We start from the raw sequence: 26905 nt of genomic DNA, 5'->3' as shown, positions 1-26905 counted from the left end.
ACAAACTTGTTAGGGAAGCATCCCCAAAAGGACAGCCAGTAAGTTAATGCATAGCTTTAAGTATTTCTCCCCTACACCACGTGATTTATTCTAATCAAGAACTGTCTGCAAAGAGATGGGTTTCAGGAATTACATCACATGAGCAAGTCTCACTTTGATGGCCTTTCTCTGTATCCTTTCTCTGAAAGTGGAAACAGACACAAAAAATCACTTGGAAAGAGGTCAAGCTACAGTGAAACACCTACAGAGGCCAACACCAGTTACAAAAATATTCTTAAAGCAAGGAAAAATTCAGATATCTAAAGCCCATAAGAATGATTTTCAGTCTGTAGATGCCATGGGCTTTGTGGGTCGCTTTTCAGGAGATACACAGATAAGTATGCTGTCAAACCACAGGATTGTTTTTCTTTGACGTGCATGTGTGTAAGACTGAGCTGGAAAAGAAGCAGTGGTCTACGTATTAACAGTGCTTGAAAATCTTTGCCATGCACTGTTCACACACCAAGCAAAGGCGTCACTTCACACAGTAATAGCAGTGGGCTGCCCAGCACAGACCCAGTATATCTTGGATCAGAGCCTTCCTCACTCCACATGTACTAGACTGGAGCTAGAGCAAACACACAGACCCAAGCTGCTGCCAAACCTCTTTGTTCTGGTTTTGATGCACCCTAAATTGCAAAACAAAACAGGATAGATCTGGGTTGAGAGCTTGCAGCATCATAAATGAAGATATCCTCTAATGGCCAAGATAAGCCCAGAAAAGGGAACACAAAGCAGGTGTTCGGGTATTTTCCCCCCTGTAGATTTCAGCTACAGGAAAATGTCAGGGGGTACAGCCCTTTGTTGCAGTGGCACAAGAGATGTTGTTCCTTGAAGGAAGCTTGGAGGCCAGGAGCATTGCCTCCTGGTGGATAAAAGCGAGCAGCAATGGATTTGCAATTAGGAAGATGACAGCAAAACCCATCTGAGTTCATACACACAGACCCCAACACCAAACCGCTTTTACCTCCAGTGATTTCTGCAGCGTTCCATGCAAGAGGCACAGGAAGCACCCTAGCTTGTGCTCCCAGTCTCACAAGTTAAAATCAACTGCTGGCAGGTTTGGCAAATACACAGAAAAATGTCAAATTGATTTCTGTGTTGTGTTGGCTTTTTCTTTCTTTCTTTTTTCTTTTTTTTTCTTTTTTTTTTTTTTTTTTTTTTAAACTCTGCCTGCTGACTGCAGGGCAAGTCCAAACAAAAATTCATTCTGAAAGACATGAAATCCATGTTTGCTCTACCTCAGGCTCACAGTTTTACTGAATTCAGTAGCAGCTTTGCTTTTCCAAGTACAAAGCTGAAGTTTCCCCCACCACTTAACCTTCACCCAAGCCTTTCACCCAAGGCCCCACTCCTTATCATCAGGTCTTTATGCAAACCCTTTGCCCCAGGGTGAACTCACCCTCATAGAATCTGTTCCACAAAGTGCAAAGGAAATGGGCAGTGAATTATTTTGCTTTTATCCTAAATAATCTCTCCTTTTGGTAACAGATCTTCAGTTACTGTCAACTCTGGGTCTACTGCAGACAAGAGCTGAACCACAGCCTGCAGGTATCAATACCATTGATTCTAATGAGTTCTGAATCATGCTTAGCTCTCCTGGAGATACATCCCACTCTCCCAGCAAAGAAAAATACGGATGTCAGTAGATGCATTGACACTAATGTATGCTAATGAAGGTAATGTAACCTAACAACATGTGAATTATTGATGTAGGCATGTTTAAACAGGAAAATCAGCACGGAATCACACCGGACCAATACACTCCAATATTTGTGCACCAACAGGCAATTGGAATGTGATGGTCATGAGAACAGTCATTACCACTTTATTAGCTTGAAAGGATTTTTGTTAGGTTGTCCATGTCTCGTCTGATACACGAGCCATTATATTTCACATCATGCAACAGCGTGCATGATATCAATAAAGCACTTGTACCAGCATCAGATGAGTTACTGTTACACACCAATACTCTCCTCTGATCTTCCCAGACATTTGTCATAAACCATATTGTTTTGCTTAAGTTATTTTGCCTAATTGTTTTTATGAGAGTCATAGACAAAGGCCAGTTTACCCTCTCATTCACAACAATTCATGGGAGCAAAACTCTCCTGAATGCAGTAAAATTTCTCCTAGTTGCCATGAGGCCCATGGGGAATGAAGCTAACTCCTTTCTCTGGTTTGCCTCTGGTTCCCAGGATGTCAAGGCATTTGACTCAGTTCCATCATAAAATAAACTAAGTTTGTCTATTGAGACAGTTTTATCACATCATCATCATGTTCTCCTAATGTATTTAGAGAAATTTCACTGCGCGCTACAGTAAAAAGAGAATGTATATTCAATAATAATCAGTGTTAATTTTACTATTATTCCATTATCCTGTGAGATCTAATCATTCTGTCATGTACTTTCAAGTGAGTTGGCTCCATCTCTGTGGTATCTGGGAACTACACTGCAGACAGGCTTTGTTTTTATAAGCACTGTTGGGGCATACAGATTTTTACGATCTCATCATGTCTTCACCAAGTTGTATTGATATGCACCAGCACTGCATTGATATTGACAAAAGACTTCCAGCATATGCATTGCATCTAAGAAACCCTAGCCACCAAACCTCAGACAAACACTAGGACACCTTTCTGGACATTTTAGTGCTGCATTCAGAGCTGAGAATGTGGAGTGAGCAAGGGAGGAAGCTGTTCCCTGGCAGGTGGGACTAGTTGGGGAAACCAAACGTGGGATAGCTCCATCACCACCCTATGGATGGGGGAATTCATGGGTAAAAAGCAGCATCACAGATGCCCAAAAGAGCTTTGCACAGACACAGAAAAGAAAACAAAGCTTGAGTGAGATAATTAAAATAGCTTCTTATTTTGAAAGAGTCATCACATTACTCTCAGTGCAGGCAATTAATCTTACTGATAACAATTACGCACTGTAAATGCTCCTCAATTTCTCCAGTGTTCATAAGAGAAACACATTAAACATTATCCACTTATACATATGAAGGAATATTTGGATATTTTCTGAGGAAGGAAAGAGTAGGGGACAGCTGTGTGCTCATTTGCCTCTTTAAAGCAGATAAACATGGCATGAAAAACAACCTCTTATTTACTGTACAGACACTATGCCACAGCCTTTCTCATCAGAGACCACTGATTGACACGGGGCAGTGGAACCCATGGGGCAGTAAACCCAAGGGGATGTCCGTGTGTATGGCCATGCAGGAGTGCTGTTGGGTTCTGCTTTACCTTTTCCGGAGCCGGGAACTGCAGGTGATTTACTTCCAAAGGTGTGATCAAAGGAACTGTCTGAAACCCATCTTCACTGGATGGTGGTTTGCTGTTCTTGTCGTTCAAATTACTCCCCAGCTTCACCATGCTTAGACCTTTCTTTCCAGACCTAAAACCATTGAGACGATCAATGTCAGAGGGGCAGCAGGAAGAGAATTTCTGCCTTGCCCAACTTGCTCTGCCCTGGCATATTGCTTCCCTGGCTTTGCAGGCACACGGCGTGCCCCACCGAGGCTGACCTCACCCACGGATTTTGCAGTGCCTCATTCAGCCGCCCCACAAACACATCCCTGTGCAACACAGCCGCTCCCAATGCCCCACCATTGCCAACACCATCCCTCAAGCAGCACCGACCACCCCAAATCCTGCCCCATCCCTCTGACCGATGCTCCCCTCCCGCTGCGCACCCGCACCCAGCTGCATTCCGGGCTCCCACACCCTCCCCGGTTTCCCGCAGCCCCAGGGGTCTCCCCTCCCGCCGCCCCCAGCCCCTACTTACTGCAAACCACGCGGTCACTGGCGGCGGCTCGGCGCGGGGGCGGGAAGGTTCCTCTTAATTTTGACTCGCCGCAAGGAAATGAATGCGACGGGAGAGCGGGCGGCCGCCGCGTGCCGGCGGTGCTGAAGGGACAGCGCTGCGCGCGGCTGCGGCTCCGCAAGCGCGACTGAGGGCGGGCGCGGGCGGCTGCTCCCACCTCCCTCCTCCCGCCGCCGCCGCCCGCCGCGAGCGCGCCCCCGCGCGGCCTCGGGCACCCCCTGGCGTCCCCGCCGCGCACGGCCGCGCGCCCCGGCGCCCCCTGCAGGCACCAGAGGGAGCCGGGGGCTGCGAGATGCCCTTTGGGTTCAGCTCGAGACCCAACAAGATTTTCACCGAGATTACACCTCCTGCAGACCGGCCAGGAAAAGATACCTACGTATAAGGGCGGCAGAGCATATCCCAAAGAGGCAGGAGAATGTGGGATTGTAGAGTCTGTCATACAGTCATAGAATCAGTAAGGCTGGAAAAGGTCATCCAGTCCAACAGTCCATCTATGGATCCAATCATAATTCATCGTGGATTATGCTCTGTGCGTCTGAAGAGGCAATTTAAACCCACTCACTTACAAGGATTATTACACTGTACCAATTTAATCAATAACTTATGTTTGTACTGATACCAGAAATCAACCAATCATTACTTATCCAGGATGGGATCTGTGAAAATACATCATAGAATCATAAAATCACTGGAAAAGTCCACTAAGATCATTTCATCCAGCCCCAACCCATCCCCACCAATACTGCCCACTGTGCCACACACGCACGATTCTTGAACACCTCCAGGGCAGTGACTTCACCACTTCCCTGGGCAATCTGTGCCAACACCTTGTCAGAACCAGCACGTTATAAACCTTGAAAAGCCCTTTGCTCACGCTCTGTGCAGAGATTAATGTCTTGTTGGCCGTTTGGCTCAGGATGATCTTTAGGGCATTCAACACGTGAATGTTGTAAGGAAATCTAAAAGCACAAAAAGCAGATGATGACAGGAGCCCAGTCTTGTCCTAGACATTATCAGCACTCCAGATTCTACACCAACCCTTAAAGAGCTCTGCAGGTGTACTGAAGTAGGCTCCCATCAGACCACCCCATATCATTCATGCATCCCATCCCTCAGGCTAGCAGAAACCTCTGCACAGTGCCCACTTCAACTGGAAGAGCTGATCCTCCCAACTCTCTCAGCCTTTTCCCATATGACAGATAAAAAAAAAAAAGTAAAGGCAGCAGCTCTTTCCTCAACATTCATTACATTATAGATTATACCACGTGAAGTGATTTGACTATCCAAGGAGTCACAGAGTCTGCAGTTACCTTCTACTGAATGCATACATTTGAACTACTCTGGCTCCTCTCTCAGCAAAAGAGCTGTTTTCAATTGAGGGATTGGGAAATACTACCAAAAAAATGCAGAGGAAACAATTGCATTGTAACTCCACAGAAATGGCATGGTGGTTTTCTATCTTTATCTGGCAATTATGAAGGGGCATGAGAGTGCTTTGTTGAGAAGCAAAATGATGCCTTTCATAGCTTGAAAATGTGCACCATGACATGAAAACCAAACTATTTTTATGCATGTCAACATCAGAAATGAATGTTCTACCGTCCAAATACTGTCCTAGCAACAAGTAGATAGATCCTCTTACTTAAGAAATGTCTTTAGCAGCAACTTTTGCAAAAACAGTCACTGTATATCTGCAGAATCACTTGCGCAAACCCATGGGAATTGCGGTTGCACCATGAAAAATGAAGTTGCAAGTAAGGCACCTGCTTGTTTAGCTTGTCTACTCCCATGGATGCAGTGATATGCTTGCAGAATTTAATTTATTATCTTCAGTTGGTTATACCTGAGTATTTTTCTGCGTAACATAGCTAAGCAGTGGCGAGGTGAATCCCATACCTTCTTGTGCATTACTTCCACTGCTAAATACTTTCCACGTAGCTGCAAATCTGATAACTAAACAGAACTCAATTCTGCTGGGGATACTCTGTATAACCCAGAGAACGCAGATCAATCTGCCAGCACTCCAGCACTGGCCATTAGAGCCACGTTATCACTAGGAGAATCCCAGCAGGAGAACCTGCGATAAGTAAGCAGAATCAGTTTCTACCTTACGACTCTTCAGAATAGGAGCACATTTCAGGCAATGTCTTTTGGTGGCACCAACTGAGAATGGTGGTAAAGTAGCAGAAGGAGGTGTGCAGGGAGATACCATATCCCCCAAAGCTGTTCCTTTCATGACATCCTCAACTGCCATTTTTTTTTCCTCTGTGAGACTGAACCATCCCTGTATCTACTTCAGGTCATATGTTCGATTTCAATTTGAAAATACCTCTTTGCCAGATGCCAGCTTCACAGGCAGACTCAACTCCCAGCAGTAAGTAAAAGCAGGGTGCTTTATGGAAAACCACACATGCTTAAAGTTGCTAGCAAGATCCTAAGAGAGAAGATTTTCTGCAGACAGCATGAAAGTAAACCCAAGTGAACACGACAAGTGAATTCACTCTTACAGAACGAACACAGAGTCTGACATTTCCACCCACACAGAGCAAATCAGTGATGGCAATAAGACAAAGCAGCAGTATGAGCAACATGAGACTCCAGAGGAATAAAAAACACATGCCTTCTGTCAACAAAAATATATGCTTCTCTTGATTATTTTAATAAGACTCCCGTGATGTATTTTCTAGTTTCAGTTAAACAAATCAAAGCGGAATTAATGTTTTCATTACCAGTTTACACCGAGGATTATTGTCTGTCTTTAAGAGGCAGAGTATTTGCAGCAAGGTTTGAGAAGAACATCTCACTGTATTCAAGAATTCTGCAACTTGTAAACAAAATGTCAGCCTCTCCGAGTCTGAACACAGAAATCAACTGCTCTTCAATGCTCACGAACATTATTTTCCATATTTGCTCCATGATCTGTGAAATTCTTATGGTCATTATCTCTCTTCATCAGACATATTTCCTCCACACGGTGCACTTTCCTTGCAGTGTTCTTGTAAATTATTGCACGTAACATTGTTTTTATCTGCTTTCAAACGCTGAAAAAGTGGTGTTAGGCACTCAATAGAAGTATCTGAAAACAGATGGACAGGCTGAAATTATTGAGCTGAAAAACTGCAAAGCTTGAAGGCGCACCATGAAGACAGTCTCAGGAAACCAGAGCTGCGGAGGCAGGGCAATGCTAGAACACCAGCCACCTCGGGCTCTTCCAATGAAAGATCAGGTTTGTCTCTCAGACATTCCCATCAATTCATTTCAAAATGAGTCCGAAAGAGCACTAACAACCACTGAGAGAGCTCAAGAGGAGCTTGAGGAGACATTCAAGAGACAGCTCAAGGCAAACTCAGCCCTGAGTTGTCATCTGACTGAAGAAACCTATGCAGTCACAAATTCACATCCAAGTTCTCCTCTAGATAACACCGTATTGTGATAGAAAGCAACATTTAGAGCACATCGACATGGAGAGCAATCTCACAGCATCGACTGAAATCCCAAGTAGACCCGATGAGATTCTAACAGGGCAAGTCTCAGTGCCCAGCCATGCTCTAAGCTGCCCCTCATTTCATGTCCCTGTTGTTCTGCTCAGTCTGGGCTGACAGATTGAAGCGAGGAGTTCATGTGCATTCTTTTCCTTGGGAGATCCTTCCCTGGACAAATTAGCATCACAGTCAAGAATTTTTATCCTGGAATTCAATAAATTTTAAATAAAAAAGAGTGTAAAAAATGATCACGGGTATTTCAAGTTGGGTTTAACTACTTGTAGCTTATGCTATGGAGATCACCCATTATGCAGAATTCCACCAGCAATGCTGACTTTCTTTCATACATCCACTGGGAACAAGAAAATAAGCATACAGAAGAACAGGGAAAAAAAATGCTACGTTAATTAAGTATTCATTTCAAAATACAAGAGTTTGCAAAGATTCTGGAGGAAAGGGAGCATTGATCAGTGCCTTAATGAACCTGCATGCAATAAATTTCACGCATTCACAGCACGAACACACTTTTGTCATCATCTCTGGTAAGACTACAGTAATCAGACATATTCTTAAGCAGCCAAGCAACATTTTGAATTCAACAAAATCTCTCAGCTAAGACGTGTGTGAGCCTACAGTTTAGAGCAAGAAGTAGAGAATCTCTCACTGATAGGCCCCTGTGCATACTGTGCAGAAGATGCAATACAATCTGTCCTAAAAGGTGCCACAGACAATGGGAGATTCAAATATACAGCATTTTCCAAGAAGTTTTCCTCCTCTCTCTGCATCTAGGCATACTTCCATTTAATTTACAGCCTCCATATCTTTTTCCTCTAACAAATGAAGCTGCAGCACCTCCATTTTCACTAGCTACAAGGCAAGCAGAAAAAGTTTCAAATATATATATATTTTTTTCCAACAGATGTCTGTGATGCTGACACTGACAACAGAAGAGCTTCCCACAAACATTTGTTAAAATTCACTATCTTCATATACTTAACATGGTAGGTTCATCTGCTACTTCCATTTGCTGGAAATGCTATTATGCTACACTCACTGTAGTATGGTCTCTTCAATTTTTATGCAAATTTCTATCATCACAGTTACATAAGTGCTTATGCAATGAAAATATACATAACACACAAACCTGTCACTGAGTGTTATTTACAAGAGCTATAAAACAAAGTTGTACCCTGTTTGGTTTTATATTTAAGGATCTACTGCACACATACATAAAATGTCACTTCTGCACAAAATTTGTTTTAAGTCCCCTTCTTCCCCCAAAGAATAGAATTGAATTGTCTGCTGAAGGCTGTTCTTTAGTCAGAGGCCACGGAAAATTGTATTAAATGTTTTGAAGTGAAAACATGAACATCGATACCAGCAAGGGCCCTAAAGACAAAGACGTTTACTGGCATAAATGTTCAGTGAACACAAAGGTCACCTTATTCTTTCCCGAAATCTGGCCATGGTTGAAGCTTCACATCCTGCTCTCAACTTTTCTCAAGAGCTGAAATCTTTTTATGGGAGGAAATAGCAGTGAAATACGATTAGCCTTGGTGATGGCCAAGTTAGAACCTCATAGGCCATAGGATTGCAGAATCACTGCTGTTAGGGCAGCAGAATCTGATTCATCTCAACACCAGAGCAGATGGGGCACAAGTAGAAGAGCTGCCTGGCAAGGCAAGCCTCCAGTTTGCAGGAAATGTGTTTTTATCTGAACTGGTGGCTTTGTTCCAAATCAGGCAGGAAACTAACTCCTCTGAAGATGTCCACAAACTGGAAATTCCCAGAAAGGTCACTTCAGAAATACCAAAACACTTCCAAAACACAGATCCCAAAGTTCCTGAGTCCAAGCTGATCAGTGGCACTGACTCTGACAGCAGCAGCTCAGCACAGTAGTAGTGAGAGCACCCAGGACTCAGTGCAGCCCTATCACTGAGATCTGCCCAGGGAAGCCTGCCCAAAGTCACAGCTCCTCATCAGGCCTGCTGCTGGCCAAGCCTCCTAGCACTTCCAGGCATGGAAATCAAAGTGGAGATCAAACTGCCAGGATTTTCTAGTAGTTTGGAAGTGGTAGCCTAACAGCATGGGCTAGAGTTTCAAGTCCTCTAGCCCTGGTGTCTCTGGGCAACATGAGAGGCTTCAGCTCCCAAGACGACAGACAAGAAATGCTCCAGGAGCCAGGGGACCTCGATTTGGAAAGAACTCACCAAGTTGGAAAACTTCCAATTAAAATATTTTGGCCCCAGCAAATGTGCTGTTTCCCATTAAACTTTGTTTTACCAGTAAATTTCTAACTGAAGACCTTACTCTCCATCACTTAGTTTCCTACAGAGTCATCTGTATTTATGAAAACATGGTACAAAACAATGGCTTTTCAGACCAGCTCTGAGATCTTGAGACAAAATCTGGCTCTGGTGCTTACTGATAGAGGAATTCAGCAGCAATGCCTCCAGCTACTCTGCCAGCTCCAGCTGCTCCCTCCCACCTCAATACCACAATGTACCTCCTCAGATCTCTGGCAGCTGTTCACAGGGCTGAGCTGAAAGGATTGTTCTTGAACTTTCCAAATATGCTAGTTTTTGTTCTGTGTAGAAAGGTAAATTATGTCCAGAGAAAAAAAGCTGCAGAGCAAAGAAACATCATGACCTCTATATTCGCACATCTGCTTCGGTTCACACTTCAAGTGAGATTTGTTATTAAAAACTTCAGGTATGACTGTTATGAGTTCTGAAGAATGTGAAAGAACAACACTGCTACCCAGGATCCACAGCAGGATGGAATGACACTTGGTTTTGCTTCTGTGGTGATGATTAAAAACTTCAGAGAAGGGTCAGCTGTTTTGATGAATCTCAAGTGAACGATCTAGTGCCCTGAGGTTCCCTTATTTATTTCTGATGCCTTTTAATGAAGAGATTTAAAATAAAGTTCTTCCTGTATAAACAATTCATTTTTTTCCTATGCCACTTACTTAGATCATATAAGCATATTTTAGCACAACACAGCAATTATTTTCTTTTTTGCAGTTTTTACCTAACTGATCATAGGAAGGAAAAAAAGAATCCATTGCAACAGGGATCTGAGAGGATGGTGACAGTGTACATGCCAGATGGATTTCTTCGTACATCCTGAATTCAATTCTTCTCTAGGTTGGCTTCTCAGTAGCTTAACTGCTCTGACTGCCATTGTTCAAAACAGTACCTTAGAAAGCTGGACACAGCAACAGAAAGCTACAGAAAGAACTAGAAACTAAACCCAGAAGAATTAGAAATCATGCAAAGAGTTAGAAATGGAACCTAAACCAGCAGGTATCTTCCTGTCCTGCTGCATTAGCTGATTTGTCCCACAGTGATTTCAAACATAAGATCCCTTTCAAAGTAACACCAATCAGAAGTTCTTTTCTATTAGCAGACCCCAACCAATTAATTATATTGTCACCACCACAGGGTTTTTGGGAGGCAGTTTCTGGCCCCTGCCTGCACTATCACACACCCCCCAGGCTGGGAAGCACTGCTGCTCACCACCTTCTCCTCCAGACATGGGCTGTATTCTTGAGTGAGCTGGAAGTGGGGTGATGGCGGAACAAGGGCATGTTGGAAAAGGGCTAAAATAAGTAGGTAAGAAGACAGATATTAACAAATATAAAGTCATACAGCATATTAATGCTATGTAGGCTCTCTCCTCAAATCACCACCACACCTGTTTGAAAAAGCTGCAGAACAACAGAAGCACTAAAGCTTCGTTTCCAGGGCCACTTCCATCTTGCGAGTAAGGGGACAAGCTGCAGCTTACAAGGAAAGAAACATCAGAGCAGCAACTCTACAATTTACAGTCTGTGTCTATAAAGTACTCCTCATGCAAACATTACACTGACAGAACTGGAAGACTATATTTGTTATTAAATAAATAAATAAATTCATGCAACTCCAAACACGAATTTTGAAAATACCAAAGAACTGTGACATTTTTGCTCTGCCAGAAAAATAATCATGTCTTGATTGAATACTTTGCTTTCTCACTTCCTTTTACAAGCTGAAATGTCAACTATTTCAAGTCAAATCAGAATATTACTCAACCGCAAATCAGAAAAAAAAACCACCTTGATGCCAGAACTGTCGTCAGGAGGACACATGCCATTTACATATTTGCAGTTGTGCTGTTAAGTAAACAGAGGTTAATCCCTTCCAAATGCTTTGCTGCTTAATGACACAATCACTGGCATGTTATTAAAGCTCAACACTCAGACATTCCAGTTACCATGTCTGCAAACAGTAAGACATTATGCAATGAGAAAACCATCCTTTTATTGAAACCAATGATGTCTAATTGTGACAGGTGAATGTTTTATCTATGAAGGTTGTATACACATTATTTGTATGCAGTCTTTGTGTTCCATTTACACAATTTGCTAGTTTAAAAGGTTTTAATAGTCAGGAGTCCAAGTGTAAAACTCCAAAATAGAAGAAAATGATACTGTGTTAATGAAGTCAGCTAGGTAAATGCCTTCTGGTTATGATGATATCATTATGGGCCTCATGATGAACAGTGAGGCAGAAAACATTCACCTGGTTCTAAATTCAAAATATTTGCTGAGATTCATGTCTAAATGGATGAATGAGCAGAAAGGTAATTGTGTGTTATTTTAATATAACAAAATCAAAATTATTCAAATCACTAAGAACAAAAGTGTTTCTATATGCTGCGTGGGGTTCTGCTTTACTGAATTTATGTTTATGATTCTGACAGGCTACAAAAAAAAACAATAAAATAGACATCAACACTAAATGTGTGCCTTTATTCTTTTACAAGCAAACTGTCACAATACTATGCTCACTAAAAAGCTTTCAAAAACTAATAACTAAGTGAAATATCAGACTTAATGAGTTCAAATATCTTGCAACAAGCTATTTAAGCCTCTCTAAAAACAAACCTATTGAACAGCAGAAACATATATGCCAAACAAACAACAGAGAAACAGTGTTCATCCAAATCATTTGTAGTCTTCTCACTAATTTTAGTAAGATCTAGATGAAAACAATTTCAGTAGTTTTATATTTCCTTTTGGCCTGAATCTTCCTTTATTTTCTTGCTACACCCAACCAAAGATGGACTCCTCCTAGAGAAAAGGAGATGACAAAAGTGAAGTGGTACATTCACTTTAACAGAAAAAAGAAAGTTAGATGTGAAGCGTGACAAACAGACTCTGTTCAGATCTTCAGGCACACATCACATGGATAGGCAGCCCAGAGAGAGAGCACTTAACTACGTGCAGGAGATTGCTGTAAGGGGCCAGCTAGAGCTCATGAGAAGCTTCCACAGCACCTAAGCGAAAGGACAGCCTTACACTACTGTTTCTCCTTCCCCAAGCTGTTATGCCCACTCTTCCCACTCAGCCTCTCTCCAGAACAGACCAACATGTACTTCTTTTGATAGTGTTCTCAATACCAACTACCAGCACTGCTCAATGGATCACAGAAACAGTTTTATAGCCATAGAGCTAAAATGTGAAATCACATGAGCATGCAAGCTTACACATTAAACATTTCCTAAATGCTGTACCTTTCTGTCCTCTGCAGACCGTGGGTGTCCCCTCTAGTATTTGCTGAGGGCAAACAAATGCGTGCATGCATTTGAATGCTGACACCATATGGACATTGACCTGAGTTTTCAAACATGCTGCGATTAATTTTTTGGGGTTAAAGGAGAGAAACTGTATGATGAAATATTTCCTCACCCCAGTGAGGAAGCCAAGAATAAGCTGCAGAGGAGAGGAAGCAAACAGCCCTAGTAGCAGACTTGGTCTAGAGCAATAAGGGCAGTCATTAACACCACGTGCACAAAGAACTGACGGGCAGGAACACGGACTGTGCCTTTGTAGGGGAAAACCCACTTCCTTGTGCTGGGGTGCATACAACCCTTCCTACTGAGCACACACTGCTCAAAATCTTGAAAAACAAGTGAGGCAGACATCATTAATACTGAAGTGTAAGGCTGGTACTTATTAATAACATTAAACAGTATCAAGTGAAACTTTTTTATTAATATTTTGCTTATTATTTAATCTTGTTTGGCAATTGACTCCATACATACCCTGTCCAGGGGGAGCCCTTCTGTGAACTTTGGTTTGCATTGTTGCCTGTGGGATAACATCAGTTGGAGAAACATCAGCATTTTCACTAAACTTAATCTAATCTTGCAGCATTCCAGAGATTAAATAGGTAGCATCAATAGTCGCATAGATTGTTTCTCTCAAAATAGTTTATTAATAGAGGCAATAAAAAGCAGCATTAATTTTCTAGATCTATTAATCCAGAAAAAAATGATGCAAATTTATTCGGATTTGTTGATCCCTATCTAAAAGTCTGCCAGAATTATTTCCTTTGCTTCTCATTCAATCAAGCATTCAGAACAATAGGATACTTATCTCCATGATTTGGTGTTTGTAAAATCTACTAATTAGAAAAGTGTTAGAATTGATGGTTTCCAGCTAAAAAGAGCATAATAGTAGATTCTCAATTAAAGCTCCTGAAAAATGAGGTACAATCATAATTAAAGACACAAGAAATGTTTGGTTGGGTTTTTTTAATTTTGTTTTTGTTGCGTTTTTCTTGTTTGTTTGGTGTCGGGGTATTTGGTTGGTTGTTTTTCCTTTACTTGTTATTTGTTGGTTTGGTTTTGTTTTTTTTTGCCTTTTTTTTTTAAAAAAAAAAAAAAACAAACTTCTTTGGGGTTTTATTTGTTTAAAGAGTTAGTAGAGATTACATAGAAAGGTAATACTTTCCTTCCAGATGACAAAAAGAAATGAGTATTTGAAAATGAGAATGGGCCATGTCTGCTCAGTCCCACGATTAAATACAAGCTCAAAAGAGCGCATTGCATATGCATAAAAACCAGAAAAGCAACCAGACTGTTGAGATGGTAAATCCAAAGAGGAGATTTTGTATTAGCAGCACTTTTTTTTTTTTTTTAAATAGTTTGAAATTTTGGAGGCAATCACATATTAAAGATTTCCACTCCTTTTTCCCCTGTCTCCTGTTCTCCTTTTGCTTAAAAGCAAGCAAATACAAACCCTAGAAGACTTATTTTTTTCTTTATTGACTGCTAAATCCCACATATACATAAACATTTGTGCACTAAGATTTTGCAGAGATACAAGCCATTGCAGAAAGCGCATAGAAGCTGCTGGATCAAAAACCTTTAAGTTAGGTAGAGAAGCACAGTTTTACAATGGCTTCTGCGACAGGTTTATCAAGGGATAACATCCTAAGACACCTCCTGTGAAAGGCTCCTGTTTGATCCAGGCAAACCTCCCCTGGCTGGGAGGAGCCATTGAGCTCAGGAGGAAGGGTACCCACCTCACCTCCATGGAGTTCTTAGTGGAGCTACTGACTTGTGCAAGCATGAGACAGATACAATGTTAGGCTTGCCTTTAATTAGTGTCTCTAATCACCACAAACAAATGAGCAGTAGTAATATCGATGAACTGTACTGCATATAGAGAAGCAGAGAGATAGCATTCTAAATGACAGAGACAACAGACAAAATTATCACAGCTGAGAAATAGTTCATATGAGAGAGATTTCATAGGCTAAATTTGAGCAGCTTGAAGGAGAACTAGGTAGAAAATTTGACTAAGGCCAATGGAATTATGATTGGTATAAAGAATACAATAGCACATCATTAATATCCTGCATCTTGTAATAGCAGAATTAATCAGAAATTGGCTTTTAAACAAACAGAAGTAGTGAATATTTTCAGAATAATTGCAGATGTTGTGGTGTTTCCTCTATTGTTCCAACAACATCCACTGTAGGTTGCACAGGACAGGCTACTGGAGTAGAAAGATTTCTGTTCTGAAGCAGAAATGCACTTCTGTTATTCTTATGAAGGTGAATGTAGGGAACAATGTAACTTTTACGAAAACTGGGAAGAATTGACATAAGTTTTGGCACATAACTCTTAACACGCATGCTTGTGGAGAACTTCTATCAGCCCAAAGGTAAACTAAGCAGAAGCACTGCACATGAATACACTGTTTTTAATTTACCTGGTAACTTTTCATGGATTAGTATATTCTCTATCCTAAAAACTCATCAGACTATGAGGCCAGAAACTCCCATTATATTTATAAGTGTACACTGCATTATCTTAAATTGTGCAGCAACTACAATGTCTCTAATTGAAGCTGTCTCAGGGCAGAGCACCACTTTTAATTCCCTAGCCTTCTGCCAGTAATGGAATAACTGTATTCAGGGCACAGTGTGAGGACAGGTTTGACAGTTATGTTAAATTGTATTACAGTTACCTTTGGGGAGCATCTAATTTATTTTTTGCCAGTATGAAACCAACTACTATTTTCCACTTTACCATTGTGAAGAAATAAATTATTATTCACCCAAATGCTGCCTTAGATCAGTCTGAGAACAATAGTTTAATTATATTTTTAACGTGTCCAGAAAAAATTGCAGATATTTTGGGTTCATATTTTTAATCTTACAGACTGCAGAGAACACTCTTCCCACCTTGCAAAGTCATACACTTTTTCATAGAGCCTTCAAATTAAACACAAGTCAATCAAATATGGCTAGAAGCATTTAAAGGGTGGGATGAATTCCATTATTTGTGAGCTATAAAGCATTTTACCCAAAATAAACAGCTCAATGAACTTCAAACCTAGACATCTTGAGTTAAAGGACTTGCAAAAATAGCTTGTATTCTCTAGTATAACAAATATTATCAGTTCATTACTTACCTTCTCCACTGAACTGACTGCTACTCAACAGTCGATATCTGAACTTTTCATTTTCTTCAAGCATTTTTGAAATTACTTTCCAGACTTTAAGCCAGACTTTGGACTGAAAGACAAAAATGAATTTTCTCAATGAAGCATATAAAAAGTTTGTGTAAAAACATCTCTTGTGTTGCAGAACCTCGAACTCTTCAGCATATGAAGTCTTGCTGTTTTTCTGGTGGAGGATTTTGGGAGGGAGGGGAGGAGGAGAAATGTGACATCAAGGGGGAAAACCGGAGGAAGGATAAATCAGTGGGATATACTGGAAGAGTCATCTCAATTTAAAAGACAACAAACTCGGAATTACTCTGTGCTTTTCCACATGAGATATCATGCTACTTCCTTGCCTAGCATTCCCTTTTATCCAGGACTTGTGAACTACCCTTGTAGATAAGAGCTTATGAAAACCTGTGCAGACAGTAAATTCTCCACAAAGTCATTCAAAATGGGAGAAAAATTAGAATAATACAAAATTGCTCATTTTTTCTGAAAGCAGGAACTTTCCTGTCTGATTCTACACCAGCAGTGTAATTCAGATCCTGTGCTTAGATTCCAGCATAGCAGTGGCCTGGCCTATCAAGTTGGTATTAATCTGTTTCATAAATGCTGAAGACTTTTATTTTAGAGGCATAAAAATACATCTATAGTGGGTTTATTTCAAATACACATTAAAAATACTAATTTGGAACTGTTGACAATGGCATTCAGACAAAGAGGCAGACTAACAAATATAAATGGATGTTAACATGCTAACGTTATGACTTTTGCTGGACCCCATCTGTGAAACTAGTTGAAATCTAAAGGTAATTCCTCTCTCATGGACATTTATTACTAAAACATAATGCATTTTCCTCATTCTTTTTGAAGACTATTTAATGTACTAGAAGAGTGATATTACAGTATGCTATTAGCTGTTCCTCTGAAGTCTGTAATATTTTTCTGGTTTTAAATCAAGTATCTGTGACATTACTATATTATAGTCTAGCTGATTACTTGTACCTAACACATTACAAAATCTCATCATGAGTTTCTCTTTTAACAAATGTGCCTTTGTAAATTTCAAGCATTTGTTGAACTGCTGAACAAGAACAGAAATACATTTGAGAAACAGAAAGTAATTTCATATCACTGTTACTGCCATGTTAATACCTATTGTTCTTGCCTTCATTTCTTTCTCACTGGTGGAATTTCTTTGCTTAGAACAAAAAGGGAGGAGGATGTGCAAAAGTTTTAACCTGCCAGGTTTCACCAAGCAAGGTGTGCAGTGCCCTGGCCACAATGCATTTCTGTACATGCTGTAAGTCAACAAAATACTCTAAATCTTCGAGATAAGCACAAACTTAAGTGCTTTATTGAATGAGAGCCAGAATTTTAAGGTCCCCAGAGAGGGAAAATAATCACATTTTTCTTTTCAGTAAGTGAGGCTTTCAGTAACAGACTACCAGTTCAATCTTCTAATCTCCCTTATGATCTCACATAGACATATACAGAACAAGCAGGAAGCTATTATCTCAAATGCAAAGGCAGCTAATTCAGCTCCCACATTTCATACCTCCTTCTTCTTTCGTTTAATTACTTTTTCAACATTTCTTGAAGGGAAGGGGAAGTCAAAGGCATCAGCCTTTTCCTTTCGAGGGCCACCTAGGAGGAGAGTTCAGAAAGCATATCTTCAGTGTTTACAATAAATCCCTGAGGAAGCTGTACTTCCCTTATCTTCCAGAGATACTTATTTTTGGTCCCAGCAGGTTACAGAACATCGGTCTTCACATTATGTTGACTATCATCTAGCTTGTTTTCTGCATTATAACCATGTGGCAAGTCTCACAAACTTCACTGAAAAGATTTCAAAACAATACAGCTAGTGAAGACAGCAGGCTTCTGGGCTCCAGAAGTCTGGACAGCAGCTTTCCAAGGAGCTGCTGGGAAAGCAGTGCAGCTGAGTGAAAGTGTGAACCATGTGGGGATGCTGAACTCAGTAGTGGCTGTGGGCATGTTCCCTCTTGCAACAGGGCTGCAGGCAAACCAACATCCTGCAGGCCACCACAGCCTGCCAGTGGGAGCCATGTTGTGGGAGCCAGGCTTCCAGTTCCCAGCAGCTGCCTCTGAGCCACCGGCTGGCATCATCTAATAACAATCCAGCAGAACTGATGCTATTAATTACAGACTAAAGTAAGATTTCCTTTTGTCATCTTTAGAAAAACAGCTTTTAAGAGGAAGAAAAGATACAAAAAAAAAAAAAACCCTGCTCAATTTCTTTTTCTACACTTTAAATAAATAGAAGGCACCCACATCCATGCCCATCCCAACTTTGTTTGGTCCTAGCCACACAGGAAGACAATTAAGAAACATCTTCAAGCAGTTGCAGTGGGAAAAGAGCAAGCAGCTGCAGTGGTACCCTGCTTAGACAGAAATCACTTGAGAAAAGACAGAAAGAGCCCAGAAATAAAGTGTGTAAAGCAGCAGTTCTGTGCCCATGCTTCGGAGTTGGACTCTGATTCTTAAGGGTCCCTTCCAATTCAAGATGTTCTACACTTCTTAATTTGTCTCATCACAGGAAAGGAATGAGGTAGACTGCTCCAGACATGGCCACCTCACCTTGCAGGATGGTGACACAGCAGCTCAGCAGCACAAGAGTTTGCAGCCAAAGTAACGAATTTTTCACTCACATGAGTTTAACATATTCCAGCTCCTCCCTAAACACCCAGTCTGCCTGAACCCAGCACATTACAAAACCTTTAGTGCTGTGTTCACCTCCCAGCATACAGTCTGACTGGGCTACCACATGGCTACGGCCTGCCCCAGAGCAGAGCATGGCAGAGATCTCAGTGTAGCCCACACTCCTGAGACACGGGGTTCCCCAGGTTCAGCAGCACATACCACAGCGCAGACTGACGTGCTTCACCCCACTACAGCTCCCTGTGGCCTGCACCCCATCAGCAGCAGCCATCATCTCAAGGTCAGCCTCTTCCCTCAGCACCTGGGCAGCCCTCTGCCCCCTGCTCCTGTCTGTGAGGCTCTGCCGGGAAAGCAGGCTCCCAGCCCCGTTCCTCTCAGCCTGCTGGCAGCCCTTGCCATAGCGGATGATAGATCCACAGCGGTGGGAGCCAAAGCTGTGGATGTAAACATGCTGCACATGCAGCCTCGCCTTGCCACGGCCCGGCTCCATGCTGGCGGGCAGGCTGCTGTGCTGTGAGGTGCTGAGCACCTGGCGGGAACGCAGAGCACTGCCCCGTCCCATCAGCCACCACTGCCCCAGTGCAGTGTCCTGGCTTGGCAATAAGAAATTGAAAGGATGTGCAGTCTGAGCAAGAAGGAAAAACAAGCTTAGCGCAAAGCAGGCCGTGTACCATCCAGTCATATGTACACAAAATGGCTGCCCACAGAATTCCAGCAGTTCAGGAAACACCCTTGCTTTAATGATCTTACTCCAATCTGGGTATAACTCAGTTCCCTGCCAAAAAAAAAAAAATAATATATATATATATATATATATATATATATATATATGGAGATAGTAATCTACTCCACAAAATTGCTTTTGGCCACCGTTATAGAGTCACAGAGTGGTTTGGGTTGGAAGGGACCCTGAAGACCATCTAGCACCAATCCGTCAGCCATGGCAGGGGTAGATCCACCTGACCAGTTTGCTAAAGGCCCATCTGACCTGGCCTTGAGCACCTCCAGAGATGGAAAACCCACAGCTTCTCTGGGCAGCCTGTGCCAATGCCTCACAACCTCACAGTAAATAATTTCTTTGTTGTCTAACCTCAGTGTATTCTCTTTTACTTAAGATTTAGCACAATGCACGCAGTCTGAATTCATACATTAATATATTTGATGCAACTTACCGATACAGTGATACGCTAGGCTCCAGGCTAAAGGCAGTGATGTATTGTTGGCCGTTGCTGCAATTTCCAGGAGGGGAACTAGCAGCATCTCTTTAGTGAGGGCATTCCTACAGTTTTTCTGCACTGATACCATGAGTACACCCCAAGCTAACAGCCAATCTGCCAGTGGATGGGTGGGTGCCCAGCTGCCTAGTGAGCATATAGGGAACATTAAATACATGTTGTCATTTCATCCTTCAAGCAGCAGCTGGTGGACACAGGCACTGTGTGACACCATCACAGCAAGGAGCCCTTCCCCCAAACAGGCTCTCCATGGGAAGAGTGCCACTGCAGCACTGGGGCTAGGAGGTGACAAGCAGGTTTCTCAAACCACTTAAAAGCATCCTATTGATTTTTGCTTTAGTATTGAAACATCTCTCAATATTATTTCTCAGAGGTCATCAGAGGAGGGTGAGAGCCCTCGAGGTCTCAGGGCTGCTGCCCCTTGTCCCCTTGGCAAGACAGGGTGCTGTGCAGAAGGACCCCACCAGATGGCAGCCTTACCTACCGAACTGGAGCTTCCAGCCCTGCGGGAACCTGCAGTGCTACGAGGAGCCAAGGGGAGGGAAAAAAAAAAAAAAAAAAAAACAACACACTGTGAGAAGTATCCCAGGATTTTCAGCTATTTTATACACTGTCAGAAAATGGCAGTTTGTGTACACAGTTGAAGAAAAGGGAAGTAACTTCCAGAGGCACAGCCTGACTGTTTGCCAGGGTATTTTTATTTTTTTTTTTTTTCCACTTCCCAGTGATAAGAGGGCATCTTTTGCAGGCTCCAAAACATAAGGAGCAGAAAGGAAGTTGTGGATATTTAACATAACCACCAAACCAGTCACCTCAAAAAAAAAATAAAATAAAATCCACCAGGGACTGCCTCTCTTCATTTCAAAGATTTGAGCTGACATTCTGGCCTGGTGAGTTAGCCAGTGCATCTAATTTGGGGGAATTAAGCACAGAGTGAGGTAACCAATTAAAAACTGATCCTGCAGAGCAAACTTCATCATGTCCATTAATCACAGAGCCTGGGTAAAGAAAGCACGTCTCTTGCTGAAATACACATCTCGTTTCACATGTCCCCCAGCACAGAAATACAGACCTAAGCAGGACCCGATTCAGTACATGCTCTCATTGCACTTTGCAGGAACACTTGCTGCTGTATGTTCCTGAACAGGAGCCCACCTTGCCAGCTGGCAGGCTTCTCCCTTCCTATGGCCTTTTCAGGGCATCAGAGCTGCCAAATCAGCGGTTCATTCATCTGTATTTATGGTGTATTCTCTCACCCTAATACAAACACAAAATTAATACAAATCCACATCGCTTGTGTGACACATTTTGCCTACTTTCCACAACAGCACATTGCCAGGACTTTAATGTCAAAAGCAAATTCAGCTCAGACCCCATTTAGAAACTACTTCTGCTGACAAAATCAGCTCCCCCCCTAAAATCTCTGAGAAATCTGCAGAACTGGGTACTTCAGCTATTCTTGCTGTTCTGCACCCCCCCTTCCCAGTGTGACCAGACCAGCAGCCAGCCTCTGGTTTGCTACTTGTTGCTGTGAACAAACAGCTCAGCTTTTCACCACATCTTCAGCTGTGAAGGTAAAAATAGAGCAGGCAGTAACTCTCAGCCTGCACCTCATCACACTGCTTGTTTTGCATTCTAATGTCAGCCTCTCCAGCTCAGAACTCTCATTGTTTCCCGAATTCTATTGTTTCGGTTTTACTTCAGCCAAGCATGCATCATCTTCTGCTAACCTCAAATACCATTTTAAAATTAGATAGGTTTGGTGGTGGCACGCCTTTCAATTTATACCAGGAAGGAAGGAAGGAGCCAACGGGGCATTGCTGCATGCATTTCTAGTGATGTATCTCATGTCACTGCCCTGCAAAAACAAAACTTGCTCTTATTTGAGAATTGTTCTTCTATGAGGATTCTTTGCAGTGCACTACAAGGAATTATTCAACATAATTCTGGCAAGGCATGTTGCTTATTAAATATTAGCCTGATCAAATTGTGAATTCATCTGAAATATGAATTTTAACACTGTTAACAGAGGTTTTTATGTGAAAAATATGCTAATTCTGAGAACAGCTCCAGTCAAACCTTGTTAATTATATCCTCAACAGCAGCACAAACAATTACTGTATCTCTGTCATTCTCACAGAAGACTTGATAGGAGTTGCTGGAGTGAGGTATGCCATCAGAACGTGATGACTTCACAGAACACACTCACTGGAGAACGTTTATAACTAGGAATCATCATCAAAACAAAACTCACCACTTCTGGTAAATGCAAGCAAGGCATTATGCCTGCAGTTTTTGCTTACTTGTAGCATTTCTTAATTCGCAACAGATCTCACAGTTAATTATGGAAGCGACAAACCAGCGCAGCAGAGATGTAAAATGGCCAGCTGCCATTTCAACACACCTGCACTTCATATTAATGAACCCACGTATCTCAGACTGCCTTACAAACCATACACGTGGGAATCACTTCATCCACACCACTCATGAGGAAAGGCATGTTTTCCCATTTATTCGTGCTGCAGATAAAAATATTTAGCAGACTATAAACTAAGTTTGTTACATAAAAGCCTGAGTCCCCCCTTGAGAGATTTTCAAGTCACTGTGAAGATCCATAGGCCTTATAACCAAAAGCCAAGCCAACAAGACTAAAGCCTTTGGTTTGGAAGTACTTTGTGTTAGGGTATTTGAACAAAGATTCCCAATCTGAAAGAAAAACATAGGGAGGGGACTCAAAAAGGAAAAAAAAAAAAAAAAAAAAAAAAAAAAAGAATGCTGCTAACACAAGAATTAAAGGGAATTCTTTCTGGGAAAGACGTGCTGTCCAGAGGTTATCACAAAAGGCAGGTTAGGACTTCTGTTTCTCTGATTTCACTTTTCCATGTAAATGTGCAAACTATTGTTACGTAATATGGCATCCTTTGTTTCCAAAAGAGAGAGATGAAAACTTTCCCCTGACTCTTCCAAAGGCTGAAGGCTTTATAATAGTAAATGTTACAATTCTAGTTCTGGGCAATGTGCAGTAGGACCCTGCGTGAGCAAACAGATGGAAGCTTAGTCCTACCTGAGACAGAACTGCAGATTGCCTTCTCACACCATGGAAGAATCCTGGCTCAGTACTGCATATAAAAAGCAAAAAGCAATAAATCATCCTCCAAATTTAGTATTCAAGGTCTTCCATCTGTCCCAGCACAGAAACTCGTGCTTTCTGAGCTTCAGACATTCATCACAATATCAGCCCAAGGCATGCCTGCAGCCCAGTGTAACCACCAATGCACCTGTCTGCACACACAAGACAGTCTTATCTACCTGCAGTACAAATATATCACTGAACATACTCTCCCTTTATATATCACTGAACATACTCTCCCTTTAGCACGACATCCACTTTGTAATGGTAGTTGGGCCCTAGCAGAACTGCTCCAGTTTACTCCCTTCCTATTCCCAAAGACTCGAGGATGCTGCCAGGAAAGGAACAGAGCAGGGCCTCTGTCTGCAGGGACTGCCAGCTCCGCACAGAAAATTGAAGCAGTGGCTGCTTTGTTCTGCCATAGATTCCTCCAAAGACACCCCTCTGTATAAGCAACCCATGAGCAAATGTCCTTGCTACTGACTGAAGAACTGAGTTGATTGTGGCACTGTGTACTGAGCAGCATCTGCCTGTGAACAGCTGGCTCAGTACAGCAAAGCTGGGGGCTACTGCCCGCTGCTTACAGTAATAATGTTCCTCAAATACCTAAAAATCACATTTAACTCACTGAAAGAAAATTCAGAAATGCTTGGCAGGAGTGTGCTCCATACACAAACCAGTACTGGGCACGTGCTTATAGTGGCAAAGATTGTCTTGAAAAATGACACTTTTCTAAACTGACAACTTAATGCTTTCACATGGATATCAAGGCATCAGAGATCACTAAGCAAACTGGTCCTGGCTCATAAGTCAAAAGCAGTGAGAAATGGCAATTTCGGTTGAAATAACATTTTCTGAAATGTTGGACCAGAGAAAGTCAGCAGACCTTTTTTGTAATGCTTTGCTCTGTGTGTGAATTGGTATCCTCCACAGATTACAACACCATGTTAAAAGTTACTAAGGCATGCAGTGAGCGCGAACTGCATCTACACAGCCTGTCACATAAACAAAATCAACACTTCTCAGTGACACGAAAAGCACCAGAACTAATGCAAAACCAAAAAAAGTGTTCTCACGGTGCTGTGCTCAGAGGATTTAATTTCAGTTTTCACCACTCACCAAAATTAACTCTGAGGAAGAAAAACACGATCAAAAATAAATTTTATCTACTTCCATATTTTATAGTGTAATGCTATAATGGGATGGAAAGTGCTGCAATACTAGCAGGGTAGCAAAACCTTTGGCTGCAACAAATGAGAACGAGCCCAAATACAGTAGCTGTGAATGGAGAAATGAAGGAAAAGAACTGCTTACCTTTGAAAGGCCTCAGGTAGGCAGGGATCTCCAGCAAGAGATGCCCTCACCTCCACTGCCGACACTTAACTGAGGTCTGGGAAGGGGATTGACCCTGGCTCCATCCCTTCTGGTCACTCAGCTGCATTGCATGCACCTGAGCTCCCCTGGGTTGGCCCTGCCTTCCTACCAGGTGCTCAATCACTGCTTCAGGCTGTGACTTTGCATTTCCACTACAAGGAGAACTGAGAACTTTTCCAAGTTCTCAAATTCTGTGAGGGACCCCAAACAGAATAGCACCACACTATGGTTTCCCAAGTGTCCTAAACAAGACAACTGAGAGAGCTTCCTTTAGTAATAATCACATTCAAATTAATAAACACTCATAATGAAAAAACTTCTGACAAGCCATACAAATAGTCAGCAAATAAGAGTTTGGGTGTCGTGAAAGCAGGCAATACCTGATAGCACTAATGAAAGCACCAAGTTTCAGAATGACCTTCTCTCTGTCTTAGGGAGTTCAATAACACCTTGGGAGCACTGATTCAGCCTCTCTACACCCCTTCAATTTCTATGACTGGGAAGACAGCTGCAAGTATATTCTTATCCCAGAGGCTGTTTTTCATACTGGCAGACTGAATCAGCTTATTTTACGCAGAGGAAGAGATGTCAGTGTTTTTTTCCTCATCTATCCTTTCTAAGGCTATTATTTGTCTTAGATTTCCTGTAGGCTAGCAATGTGCATTTTGGACTGTGGCTGAGCAGGCTTTCATTGCGCTGAATAAACAGCAGCTGGAGAACCAGGACAGACAGTAGAAACTGTCCGACAAGAACTTGACAGCCAGGAGACTCTCTTTAAAACATACCTTAGCCTTTAACTCTGTCCTAGATGGGTTTTATCCATCTGCACCCAAACTGAGTTCCTTCACTGATGCGGAATGTAGCAGTTCATTTAGTGAAAGCAGCACCCTAGAGAAAGCTGGTGGCTGACTGTGCTCAACGAACAGTTTGTGCTGAAAGAAAATATTTGAGATTCATGTACTGTGGAAATTCTGAAATTCTACCCCGCAGGCAAACCTCCACCTTCTGGAGTCAGCTTGGAGCATTTATTTATAGTTTCAGGACAAACTGAAACCCAGAAGAGATTTGATATATTATCTTTCCTAGAATGTTCTTCTCAGCAATTCAGAATCAGCCAAGGCCATTGCTAAAAAGGTGATTATTTTCAGTTTGGAACGCCCCAGACTTCTGGTATTTCACCTTATTGAGGTGATTTTTTTTTTAGACTCTAATAAATTAAATCTCATTACACAGGCAAATATTCACAAAGTATTCTGCAGTCTCCAGAGGGGAAAAGCTCTTAATTAATTTACACACCAATCAGACTTCATCTTGATAAGCATTTGTGAACTCAAACGAATGTGGGAGTGCCTTGTCTGTGGAAGACACCACTCGTTCTAACACTATTAAAAACCCCCACCGCAGGACCAAATTTCAACTCCATCCTACTTGTTAGAAACCATTATCAGATAAAGCACTGATAAGCACATGCTTTCTAGAAGACCACTCTGCACTTGAAAGCAAAGTCAAGAACTCGTTATCACACTGGGAGAGGCCAACCTATAACTATTTCCTAGCAATACAAATACAGAGAATGGAGAGATACTTCCCTTACCAACCAGTGCTCTGCCTGGTGCAAAATGCAGCAATGTGGAATTCATCATTTGCCAGGCAGACTTCCCATCTCCAGCCTCTGTATTTTTCCAAAGTTTACCAGCATTTTATGATTATTTTTAAGTAGCCATTTCAAAGGATTGAAAGTAGACGCACAGAGTCACCAGCAATTTTTTTCTTGTTAAAAAGGCATTAGCTTCTAAGTTTGCATCATCCGAAGCCAATGGGAATTCAAGTGATTAGCACCTTGCAGAACTAATCCCATTACAGCTCAATTCTACATTTTCTAAAGTGCCCATGGAAATAATTACACTCAACATCTATAAAACATTTACAACACCATTCCTCAAACGGAGGCACAAGAGATTAGTAGCCCAGATGCCAATGACAAAGCACTGGTCAGTGCAATGCTACTTGTGTCAAAGTTTAGAAAACAAACAAAAACAAATTTGGAACTCCTAGCCGCTAAGGATAGCTTCTGAAGACCAGATATAGTAGGTGGCAACCATCCACAAGACTCCTTAGACATTTCAAGATCAGGTATTTTAAATTAATGCCAACACTAGCAACCTCATCTAAGAATGTTCTTTAAGATACCAGACTTATTCCTTCAGGGAATATCAGATCACAGCTGCGAGACAAGTGAAAAGCAATCCTTGTCTGTCTGTGCCATGCTTGGACAGGTCCTTGCCTGGTTATCTTTTTGTCCCAGCTGCACGGTGGTTTCTGACTTATGTCATGCATTGCATGTGC

General features: G+C 41.9%; 2 protein-coding genes across 2 annotated transcripts in view; both read right to left on the bottom strand.

Annotated features, from left to right (window-relative positions):
* The window catches only part of NSG2 (neuronal vesicle trafficking associated 2), a 38612-nt gene extending 31806 nt beyond the window's left edge, over positions 1 to 6806 (bottom strand). The window contains exons 1-2 of the mRNA XM_085236772.1: positions 3833 to 6806; positions 3292 to 3442 (exon numbers count right to left, since the gene is read on the bottom strand). Coding sequence (XP_085092898.1) covers positions 3292 to 3420 — 129 coding nt within the window. The 5' untranslated portion in view covers positions 3421 to 3442; positions 3833 to 6806. The remainder of the gene's footprint in view (positions 1 to 3291; positions 3443 to 3832) is intronic.
* A 152-nt stretch (positions 6807 to 6958) lies between these two features.
* Positions 6959 to 19546, bottom strand: C15H5orf47 (chromosome 15 C5orf47 homolog). Its single transcript, XM_085236929.1, has 5 exons — positions 19013 to 19546; positions 17697 to 17785; positions 16106 to 16208; positions 13444 to 13489; positions 6959 to 12469 (listed from the first exon to the last, which is right to left on the bottom strand). Exons 1-5 carry the CDS (start codon positions 19500 to 19502, stop codon positions 12403 to 12405), a joined length of 795 nt encoding a protein of 264 aa, XP_085093055.1. The 5' UTR covers positions 19503 to 19546; the 3' UTR covers positions 6959 to 12402.
* Positions 19547 to 26905: the final 7359 nt, after the last annotated feature.

The sequence above is a fragment of the Meleagris gallopavo genome, chromosome 15, assembly GCF_905368555.1.
Source record: "Meleagris gallopavo chromosome 15, MGAL_WU_HG_1.1, whole genome shotgun sequence".
Taxonomy (NCBI): Eukaryota; Metazoa; Chordata; class Aves; order Galliformes; family Phasianidae; genus Meleagris; species Meleagris gallopavo.
Note: the sequence above shows the minus strand (reverse complement) of the source record. Positions and strands in the feature narration are given on the sequence as shown.